At 43.5% G+C, this 11,771-nt stretch overlaps 1 protein-coding gene across 1 annotated transcript; it reads right to left on the bottom strand.

The window, feature by feature from the left end:
- Window positions 1-2,541: 2,541 nt before the first annotated feature.
- On the bottom strand, window positions 2,542-11,371 carry LOC129669025 (zinc finger protein 235-like). The gene is made up of 4 exons (XM_055597094.1): window positions 10,974-11,371; window positions 10,269-10,314; window positions 6,430-6,556; window positions 2,542-5,850 (listed from the first exon to the last, which is right to left on the bottom strand). Exons 1-4 carry the CDS (start codon window positions 11,045-11,047, stop codon window positions 3,464-3,466), a joined length of 2,634 nt encoding a protein of 877 aa, XP_055453069.1. The 5' UTR covers window positions 11,048-11,371; the 3' UTR covers window positions 2,542-3,463.
- Window positions 11,372-11,771: the final 400 nt, after the last annotated feature.

Here is an 11,771-nt window from a genome sequence, read left to right as displayed (position 1 = left end):
GATAAATTAGCATTTGAATGAACAAGGGTAAATTGTATACATTCCACAAGAAGGGTAAACTAACACTTAGATAATATTATTTTCTTCTAAGATCTCTGATGGGGTTGAAGACTAGATAGTCATAATCCTACTACAATTAGCTTAGTTGTTAGGAACTAAGACAAAGTTTTAGGTCTAAAAAGATATTTTAAGGTCTAGATAGATGTTTTTAGGTTGATAGATACAAGATGTGATAAGAAAGTGATTTAGCTACAGAATTTTGGACTCACGAGGATAGGATAGATAATCAAGTACTTTTAAGGATTCCAAATACGAATGGCCTGGACATTGCAAATGTAATTTTTACCTGCTAATTCTCATAATTATACTTATTGTATAGTTTGTTAATGTTAGAGGGAAATTTTTTTTTAAACAAAAGGGATATGTAATGGAATTTTTGGGTTCTTTGTAAACTCAGTTATGTTATGTAAATATTTTTGTTTTAATCCCAAGTGTGGGATTTTAGTTTGAGCTTTAGTTTTTCCACAGCTGTTAACTGTCTCATGCAGGGTGTGGATTTTGCCAGCCACTAACGGTCTTTCTCTTACCTCATCTGACCTAGAGAGGAGCATGGTATAGGACTCTGGGAAATATAAATTTGAGAGCCCAGTAAGAAGTATTGCATGCAGTGTTGACTGTGTTTGCTGTTGACGGAGATTGATATAGCCCTTAAAAAGAACCCTTGACCTGAAACAGCTGGGAGAAGTAAAGGAGTCTGTGGCCCCTCTCTCTACTAACCTTCTCTCTCCTATGTAGGTAGGAAGGGAGGAAAAAGCTTTAAGGAAACTCAAATAGTTTAAAAACTAGTGCTACATAATGTCTCTCAGTAGGTATTGTTTTTTTTGCCTATTAGCATTTTAAAAATTTAAAGTTAATAAAGCATTATGTAATCTATCACTGAGTCTTTGATACCTTTCAGTTGTGTTGCTGATTATTAATATTTATTATTGATTTATCTTTTAGTTAAACAGCAGTTATTCCTAAAAAAGATGCATATCCACATTACCACAGAGAGACTATGATTTATTTAACCTAGAGCACAATAATGGGCAATAATTACTCCATCCTAAACCTCCAAGCCTGCAAAGCTTAATCCCATTCTTATCTCCCACATTATACTTGCTTTTTAGTCATGTTAGGTCCAGTTCATCTCTCCAAGTGTTTTCAAGTCCTCTTCTCTCAGATCTCTCCTTCCTGACTCTCTCCCACTCACTTCTTTCTCCTCCTCTCTAGACCAGAATGTCCCACCCTATTATCTCCATTGCTCAGCACTGGCTGGCTGTTTTATTGACAATACAGAGATCAACTGGTAGCATGTTTATATAAACTTGAGACAGGTGATGCTTAGAATTAGCATCACAATGCAATATCCAGATTGAAACCAGATAGTGGGGTAAAGAAATCAGCATTTGAATGAGCAAGGGTAAACTGTATACATTCCACAAGGACATTATACCAACACTGTTGGTTAAGCATATCTTTTAAAATATGATTAGATCTCTCTACAACGCTTGTACTGAAGGATTGTGTGGTGTACCTGTAATATGCTTTACATTATGATATGCAAAAAATTGCTTTTTACTAGAGACATATGCTAGACCATTGTCAGTTTTAATGTGCACATGTATTCCCATAATTGCAATGACTTCCAAGAAGTTTTTAATTACAGAATCAGCTTTTTAAAACTTAAAGCACTTGCCCATTGAAATCCTGAGTATGTGTCTACGGTATGGTGCACATATTTAGTTTTCTAAACTCTGCAAAATGAAACCATCCATTTGCCAAATTTCATTTGTTTGGGTACCTTTTGGGTTATTCCCTGCAGGTAATGGAGTTTGGTTACATAAAGAACCAGTAGGATATTTTCTTATAAATTCCTTGGCTTGTTTCCACGTGACAGAAAAATTGCTTTTTAAATCTTTTCTGTTAATACGGTGTTTCTTATGAATTTCTGAAGCTTCCACACATTTCCTATCAATAGCTCATCAATTTCATCATTACCTTGTGCTAGAGGGCCTGGTACACCTGTACAAGATCTGATAGGTATTATTGCAATGGATGATTTTTATCTCTGATCACTTGTAGTTGAAAAAACAGTGAAGTTAACTTTGAACCATCCTGCATAAGTTTAGCAATTTCTACATACAACTCATTCTGCATATTGAGTCAGTAACTGTATTAAGAGATTCAGGAAAATATAGTAATATGAGTGGCATACAACTCTGAGTTTTGAACTGAGGCATATAGGCTTTGAATTAGTTTTATTTTTTTCTAACATATAACCAGGCATTCCCAAATTACTTGCGTCAGTATAAAATGTAAGCAGTTCAAGAATTGTTCTTTTTACTATAGTAGGGAGAATCCAATTAACTCTTTTTATAAAGTGAAGTGGCCTGGTTTTAGGGTATTTCTTGTTAATTTCTCCCAGATTAGTTGCTATAAGCTCTTTGCCAATCTTCATTTGTAATAGCCCCAGAATAGCTGCACAAACCACTCAGACTCTGGTTTTGGTCAGATATGGTTTATTGAACACACACAAGACTGTGATGAGAGACACTGAGTGGACTCGGGAGCTAAAATGTGACACTGAACTGTTCTTAGGGAAGTGTATTTACAGGAAAACCAAGTGCAAAAGACAAGAGGAGGACAATGATACATTGCAATACATTTTGGCCAACTAGACAAAGTATTATCAAATAACCTTTAAGCTGACTGGTCCCAAGTGACATAAGTGAGGTGGTGGTTAAGGTATTCCAGAATACAAGCAAGGGCAGAGCCAGCATACAGTGTAACCAAATAAAGAGTGTAGCCAAGTGTGGAGATAACAGAGCATGACTGATGACACCACGGAGTCATAGTAAAATAGGTTAACTTGACTCTATGGCAGGGTTTGGTAGCATCAGCTATGAATAACTACTTCGAAGAAGTTAAACTTTAACTTAATTTCACCTTATGAACAAAAATGGATACTGAATATGAAATGGCTTCAGCTATGCTACAGTGAGCAAGCCTCAACACATTGATTAACCAAGATGATATAATCTCAGCGTTAGTATGAAGCACTACAATTTCTGTTGAGTCTGTTCCTGACACCTGGCATTTCTTCCTTTTAGAATCAAATCAGAAACTTTCTCTAGATACGTTTTAAATTTTTTACTTTGTATGCTAAGAAGATCCATTATAAAATACTATATTCCCTTTGCATAATGAGCCCAGTAGGAGAATGAAATCAGGGCAAAAACCAAAATACAGTCCCCTGCAAAGGCTTCCGAATTCTGTGGTTTTAGGGGGAGCTTTCAACAATCAGCAGCATGGAGCCCAGCTGAGAGAAGAACAAACCGAGAGAATCCTGCAGTGTGGACCCTCTGGCCATAGACAAGATGTGACCGCTGAAGTCCTTAGAGCAGATTTTGCAAATTTAGGGCTACTCCCCAGTATGGACCCTCTGGTGCTTGTGTAAGTATGAGACCCGACTGAAGCCCTTTCCACACTGCTGACATGTGAAGGGTTTCTGTCCTGTGTGGACCCTTCTGTGAGCAATAAGTGTAGTGTTCCATCTGAATTCCTCCCCACACTCCTCACACTTGAAAGGTTTCTCCCCAGTGTGAATTATCTGATGGATTTGGAGATAGGACCTCTGGGTGAAGGCTTTCCCACATGTGTCACATTTGTAGGGCTTCTCTCCCGTGTGTACCCTCTGGTGGGCCTGGAGGTGCGAGGCATGACTGAAGCCTTTCCCACAATCCTCACATTCATAGGGTTTCTCTCCCGTGTGAACACTCAGGTGACTCTGGAGGCTCAAGCTTGCGGTGAAGTGCTTCCCACACACATCACACCTGCATGGTTTTTCTCTGGTGTGAATTCTCTGGTGGGCTTTAAAAGTTGATCTCCAACTGAAGGCCTTCCCACACACACTGCAGCAAAATGGTTTCTCTCCTGTATGGACCTGCCGATGGCTTCGGAATTGTGAGCCTGCACTAAAACCCTTCCCACACTCTTCACATTTATATGGCTTCTCTCCTTTGTGGACCCGCTGATGTCTTTGAAAGCTGAAATTTGAGCGAAAGCCCTTTCCACATTCATTGCACTCATATTGTTTCTTCCCAGGGTGGACTCTCAGGTGCCTGTTAAGGTTTGAGCTATGATTGAAGCATCTGCCACAGTCTCCACACTTATATGGCTTCCCTCCTGTGTGATTTCTCTTGTGAATTTGTAGGTACGCCCACTGCATGAAGCCCTTCCCACACTCCTCACATTCATAGGGTTTCTTTCCCATGTGGACACTCAGGTGACTCTGAAGGCTCAAGCTTGAGGTGAAGTGCGTCCCACACACATCACATCTACATGGCTTTTCTCCCATGTGAACTCTCTGGTGGGCTTTAAAAGTTGATCTCCAACTGAAGGTGTTCCCACACACACTGCAGCGAAATGGTTCCTCTCTTGTATGGTCGCGCTTATGGCTTCGGAAGTGTGAACCTGAACTGAAACCTTTCCCGCACACTTCACATTTATATGGCTTCTCTCCTACATGGACCCGCTGATGGCATCGAAGGCTGGAATTTGAGCAGAAGCCCTTCCCACATACATTGCACTCATATGGTTTCTTCTCAAGATGGGATCTCTGGTGCTTATGAAGGCTTGAGCTGTAATTGAAGCATTTGCCACAGTCTCCACACTTAAATGGCTTCTCACCTGTATGTATTCTGCTGTGGATCTGGAGGTGTGCCCACTGTGTGAAGCCCTTCCCACACTCCTCACACTTGTAAGGTTTCTCTCCAGTGTGCACTCTGCAGTGGATCTTGAGATCCAAACTGCTCCTGAACCCTTTCCCACAGCTGTCGCACTGGTAGGGCTTCTCTCCTGTGTGAATTTTCTTGTGGAATGGGAGGTGTGACCACTGTGTGAAGCCCTTCCCACACACCTCACACTTGTAAGGTTTCTCTCCAGTGTGCACTCGGCAGTGGATGTTGAGAGCTGAGCTGCGGCTGAAGGCTTTCCCACAGCTGTTGCACCGGTAGGGCTTCTTCCCCATGTGCACTCTCTGGTGAATCTGAAGGTTCGTGCTCTTACTGAAATCCTTGCCACACTCTAGACACTGGAAGCGCTTTTTTCCTGGATGAACATTTTGTTCATTGGGGACACTGGAGCTATGCCTGGTGTCCTCAAGTGTACCACGTACAGAAAACTTCTTTCCCAACAAGACCTGCTGATGGAGTTCTAAACCAGGGCTATCAATGGTGGCTTTTTGGCCCTTGCTGCACTGGTAGGTCTTCCCTTCTGTGTAAACACTGTGCTGGGTGAGGGGTGACTCGGGACAGATGACTTTATCACAGTCATTGCTCCTGTGGGCTTTGTCTCTTTGATGCAGTATATTGTTATCAAGGTGGGAAATGCAACCCAGAAGGTCAACACCCAGAGCCAACAGCCATTGATTGTTTTTCACCAGAGTCTGTGGATAGTGTTTCCAATGGTTCTGCCTCTTTTTAAGATATGTTTTAATCCAAGAACTCTGAGCTCTCCCAGACAGAAATTTGTGATTTTCAGTAATGCTAGTATGGTCATTTGTGAGACCCTGAAGACAGCCATCATCCTTGGAGGCCCAGGAGGGCTCTTGTACTCCCCAATGGCAGGAGAAGTGGCATTGCTCCAGGAAGTGAGAATCCTTTTCTTGAGTGTTTATTACAGGTTCTGGAGTTCTGGCAAGTTTGTTGACATCATAGCTTATCACTGGCCAGCATGGAGGTTGTACCAGTGAAAGGTACTTTAAACTTGTTGCATCAAGATTCTCCATCTTGTTTGGACTCTGACATCCTGAAAGAATAGAGAATAGATGGTGATATCAGCAAGGATGTGGACATTGAAGAACTACGTCCCCATTTCTCTTTGGAAACATTAAACAGACAACAATAACAAAAATAAAGAATGTCCAAGAGCAGGGGGAAGGTCCTCAAAAAACAAGGTAGATCTCACCTGCCAATCTAAAGCTGGAGATGTCCTGAAGGATTAAGAAAGGTTGCAACACTATCTGACAGGTCTCCCAAGTAAACGAGAAAATGACCTGAGCACAAATTATCAGGATGCTAAACAATGATGGTGACATGAACAACTTCTGAAGCTGAAAACAGAACCAAGATCTAATGGTCCTAAGACACAGCTCAGTGGCTTGCATGACACACTGAGAATGGTTAATTTCAGTGGGAAAAAGAAGTAGGACTAGGCTGTGGGTTGGGAGAAGGATGCTCTTACAAGGAACACAGAAGGCTTTTTGGAGATGGACATTGCTGCAGTGAAAAGGACATTGTTACACCTAAAATGAAAGCAGTGGACTGTAACCAAGACAATGAATGTGAACTTCTGACACTGCCTAGGGACACAGGGCACCATCCTCACCCACTGACAGAAGGTTCCTGAAGTTCTCCAGCATCACGTCATGGTACAGCTTCCTCTGGGCAGCATCCAGCAGACCTATCTCCTCCTCACTGAAGACCACGGCCACATCCCTGAATGTCACGGCCTCCTGTGACAAGACATATGCCACATATGCAATGTCACTACAACCTGAGCAACTGTTTACACAGAGCCTATTATCTTAGGTAGAGTTGCTATTGCTGGGAAGAAACACCATGACCAAAAGGCAAGTTGGGGTGGAAAAGGTTTATTTGGCTTACACTTCCACATTCCTGTTCATTATTGAAGAAAAGCAGGACAAGAACTCAAGTAAGAGCTGATGCTGAGACCATGGAAAATCTCTGAGTTGGAGGCTAGCCTGATCTACAGAGTGAGTTCCAGGATAGCCAAACTACACAGAAAAACTGTCTTGGGGGTGGAGGTAGAAAAAAAGAAAAAAAAATCCTAAATAAGATGAAGGCCTTTGGGAACCTTTTGGCACAGACATGAGGCTCATTCTGTGTGTGGAGCCATAGAATGGCTGTTTGATTCTTGCCTGCGTGGAATCTATGATGCACATTGAGCCTTGCATGGTACCATGATTTCTCATCCCTGGACCGCAGGTGCTGCTTTGAGCTTTGTAGAGGTTTGTTCAACCGTTTAGACTTGGCAGGTATTCGGCATGAGAACTCGCCTCCCGCTTATCTGAGAACTGTCCTCCCGCTTTTATAATTCCTTGAGAATATCCTGCTTTGCGATTTTCACTGAGACTAGTTCCTCCCCTAAAACTGCCCATTCTCACTCTTTATAAGCTGTAACCTTAAGGAACAATAAACTGAGACTTGATCAGAATTCTGTCTTGTCTCCATTCTTAGTGTCTCCTGTTCCACCCCATTCCCACACCCCCCTCCAGGTTCCATGCTGACAGTCCTGCGGGTCGAGACAATTCTGTGTCCTCGGGAACATACCTAAACACATGGTGGTGGAGTTCTGCATAATAGGTGCAAGCACAGGCTCTGCAAACCTTAAGGACCTCAGTTTAACTTCAAGGCTCTGGCCTGATGAGCTTGGGTCTCTATCTGTATACCAGTATCTATAACACAATGTCCCTGAAGGGATTAAACGAGACCACAGAAAACACAGGACAATGTTTGATATGCATTAAGCAGCCAATATATGGCCAGCAACACTATCATCATTGTCTGTATTATGCCATACATGGCTACATAGTGTTCCATGAAGGCAGCAATATATATATATTATATATATTGCATATATAATATAATGTGACACACACACATATATATATAAAACACACCATCCATATACACACAATAAAATAAATGTAAAACAAATATTTAAGGTAAGTGAAAATTTCAGAAACTGCTATTTTTAATCACTTACCAAAGTATACAATTTTTAAAAAATTGTCCAGTTTAGGCCAAAATACAGAGAATCGAGGATACTTACTGCCTACAAATTAACTGGAAAAAAATCACTACTGTTATTAACAAAATAAGCATTTGCACCTTGGAACTGATTGCATTGGGCAGCTGGAGAATTTGGCTGAACACTGCATAAAAATATACTCTTTTGCAGTAGTATTCATGTTTCAATTTACTGAATCTTGCCTCCTTGGTGTTCAGTAAAGTATAATAAATGTGCTGATTTTCCAGGATGTTGGTATGTCTCCATCAGAGCACATGGCTAATTCAATTCCAGCTTGACTGTACATGTGTCTGTGTGTCATTCTTTCCTTCATTCCTTTATCACCCGAGATGAGTTGACCCCAAAAGCTGGGTAGAGGGTGGCAGCCAGACCCTCCCTGATTACTCAAGATGTGAATGCTCTGAATGCCAAATGCAGGAAAGGAGGGTCAGCAGTGTTCTGTGCATGTGTGTACACATGCATGCATGTAATGTCTGTATGTACATGAGGATGCACATGCATGTAGAGGCTGGAGGACAACCTCTGGTGTCCTTCCTCAGGTGTGTAGAGGAATTTTAATTCAGACCATGACTGTTCTGGCAAGAGTTCACATCCAAAGTTCTTGTAGGTCTGTGTGATCCAGCTGGAAGTCAATCTCAGGAGACAGAGGCAAGACCAGCCTGATATAGAGCAGGTTGCAGATAAAGAAAAGCTTAGGTCCGGGCTTGGTGGTACATGCCTTTAATCCCAAACAATGAAGGTAAAGTTAGTTTGTAGAAGGAAGCACCAATGTTTGAAAGTTATGTCTAATTGAATGGCAGCAACAGTGACGAACCAGAGAAAGACATGACAAAATAGGATATGCCCAACTCTTATGAAAGAGAAAAGGAAAGATACTTAACGGGCAATGACAGAGAAGAGGCAGTTTTCCTGAGAGAGTTTTACAGTGGTAGGTTGAATGAAAGAACAAGCTAGACAAAGGTAAAGACAGAACAAGCCAAAGGATTAGAGCAGATTGTTGGAGTCAGTTTGAGGCCAACAATCTCAGGGCTATTCAGGGGCTGAGAGAGAAGCTGGATTTAATAAGTTAGCTGGGAGAGGAGTTTGAGCCAGAACAGCTGAATTGAACCAGCCTGCCATGAGCTCAGAGAACAAGAAAAGGTGAGCTTATTAAGCAGTAAGTCTCAGAGACTGACAATATTCTAGAACTACGTTAGATTGTATGGAGGCTAGAAGCTTCCAGGACTAGGCCTAGGCTAGCAGGAGGAAGTAAGCCTCCTAGACAACAATTGAACCAGGAAAATAAAAGTTCATTTTACACAAGTGCTAGCCATGTTTGTTTGGTTTTTGAGTCAGGGTCTTTCAGTGACCTGGAACTTGCTCAGTAGTCTAGGATGGCTGCAAACTAATACCAAGGATCTGCCTGTTTCCAGAGAACTAGAAACAGCAGACATTGCTACAGCAAGGTGGAAGCAGAAATCCCAACCTCTGTGTTGGGAGCCCTGGCTCTGGCAGCTGCTTTGATATTTAAATCTTTTACCAGGCCTTCCCTGAAGTCACGGAAGAATTTGCAAATCCATCTCCTTTTGTTTGTGACAGCAGGTCACACCTCTTGCTTCACCTCCCCGTGAATTTAACCCATTGTTCTGAGCTGTTTCTACTCTGGCTTAAAAGCTCTGTGCAATAAAAAAAAGTCAGGCTGCTGCTACTGATTGAGTCTGGAACCTCTTAAAAAGTCTCCTGTTTGCTAGTTTATTAATTTTAATCCTCACTCCCAACTCAAGAACCTTTCGACTCTGCTGGTGGCTCCGGCACATCTGTCCTCTGTCTATATACATGCCTTGGCATGTCACAACCAACCTCCTCATACAATAATGATAGTCCAAATTTTTAAAATAAAAAAATTCATAAACTACATGAGCATGGAGAACAATTTACTTGTAAAATAAAATTAGGTAAACTGGAAAATTATGTCACTTTAAAGTTTTAAGTGAACATAAAGTTTCAAATAATGAATGTAAATGCCCTGTGTCTGACTGTGTGTATATGTGTGTGCAGTGCCCTGCCAGGCCAGAATAGACTGCTGGATTCCCTGGAGTTAGAGATACAGGCTATCGGGTGTGGGTGAGGGGTACCCAAATGAGCTAGTGCTCCTAACTACTGTGCAACCTCTAAAGCCCACTTTCTTGACATCAAAATTTATTTACCTTTTTACACAGTCACATGTGCAATGTCCTCTGAGCACATGTCCCCACTATCCTCTTTTCCCTCCATCCAAACCTTTCTTCTCAGCCACATCTCCTCATGCTTTCATGCAGTTCAGTGTGGCTCTGCTGCACAGTGCTTGTCCAGCATGCAGGGGTCCTGTTTTCATTCCCTGGTGCTGGGGGGAGAGGGGAAGCAAGGCTACTTACCTGTAACTTCATCATGGTTCTCTTCTCTTTGAGACAAGGCAGGGCTCTGGCAAGCAAGATGGGGGAGGAAAGGCTTTCATGAGAGCTGTGCTGGGACAGTCAACCACATGGCTTCCTCAGCTTTCCCACCAGCCCCAAGTGCTGGCATTCCAAGTCTGTGCACACAGACCTGGATTTTCTACCTACTTCCTATTTACTGGCAGAGTAAGCCTCCAGGTTACCAAGTCATCCATGCCTCAGCTCACTCATGGCAGATAGTTAGGAAAGGACATGATCTTTATTTCCAGCAGATTCAGGGGTGGTGGGCGCTCTTACCTACACAAAGCTGCCTTGGTGATGGGCTTCCCAGGAAAGCAACCTTTAAGAAGCTCCTAACTCTCCAAGGAACGCTGTGTCATGACTGAACACCCCCTCAGAAGGGTCTGGTAACTGTGATGTCTATCTTACATACAACTGTTTCCGTACAGAGGAATGAAACCCCCGTCTCTCGCTCTGAAAGGTTTAAATACTAGTAAACCTTGCTCCTCCGCAAGAGCCTCTACAATGTCTCTTTTCCCGAGTTCATGAAGATAATGACCAATAAACACTTGAGCGAGGTGGCTCAGCGGGGAAGGGTGACTGCGCCCAGCCCGACCGCCTGAGTTCCAGTCTCTGCACAGCACATGGTGCAAGGAGAGACCCGAATCCCACAGGTTGTCTTCTGACCTCCTCCACGCACAAGCTGTGGCACGCTCCCTCGCTAAGGAAGGAAGTAAATAAACAGACTCATGGAAAATCATATTTAAAAGCGCAGCTGCACACCACTGAGGGCTTCAGCGCACCGGCCTCGGTCCTCCAGCTCCTCCGCCGGGCTCCGTGGGAAGCTGGACTCTCCCGGGGGCTCCGGCAGCAGCTGAGACAGTCCAGGGCACCCGGGCAGCGCCGCCCCAGGCAGAGCCCAGCGACAGAGGACCCGGCCCCCGCCGCCCGCTTCTGCCCGGGCCGCGGCCTCGGTCCCCGAGGGGAGACAGCGGGCGCGCGAGCGCTCACGAAGGGCCCGGGACGCCCCGGATCTCGCCTCACCAGGAGCTCTGGCAGGAAGCGGACCCTCGTTTGAGCGGAAGCGACCTTGGCGGCCTCAGCTACAGGAACTACTATTCCCAGAATGCCTCAGCTGAAGCCCGAGCGTCTGGTGCCCTTCCTGAACTACATTCCCCAAACACCAGCGTTGCTAAGGTCCAAGCTGTTTATTAACTAGAGTGAGGTCCTGGGAAGTCGCTTTTCAGGAGGTCGCTCTCTTGGATTGTTTTTAGGTTTGTTCCCTTTTTTTTTTTTTTGAAATGCTATGAAAGACAACAATGGATACTTTGTTCTTTTCGTTTTAGGTTTTTCCGAGACGGTTTCTCCCTGTAGCCTTGGCTGTCCTGGAACTCTGCAGACCAGGCTGCCCTGGTCACAAACATCCATCTTCCTCTCCCTCCCGAGTACTGGGATTAAAGGCGTGGTAAAATTTTTTTAGTCTAT

Source organism: Psammomys obesus, unplaced genomic scaffold (assembly GCF_907164565.1).
Source record: "Psammomys obesus unplaced genomic scaffold, mPsaObe1.curated_primary_1811, whole genome shotgun sequence".
Taxonomy (NCBI): Eukaryota; Metazoa; Chordata; class Mammalia; order Rodentia; family Muridae; genus Psammomys; species Psammomys obesus.
This window is presented reverse-complemented; position numbering and strand designations above follow the sequence as displayed.

What these genes read in the sequence shown, in the direction of transcription:
- LOC129669025 (XM_055597094.1), bottom strand. Translation starts at nt 11,047, where the DNA reads ATGATTTTCCATGAGTCTGTTTATTTACTTCCTTCCTTAGCGAGGGAG. An exon ending in GAACCATGATGAAGTTACAG is followed by an intron (nt 6,557 to 10,268) that starts GTAAGTAGCCTT and finishes GTCTTGTCACAG; the next exon opens with GAGGCCGTGACATTCAGGGA. An exon ending in CAGGAACCTTCTGTCAGTGG is followed by an intron (nt 5,851 to 6,429) that starts GTGAGGATGGTG and finishes CTATTCTTTCAG; the next exon opens with GATGTCAGAGTCCAAACAAG.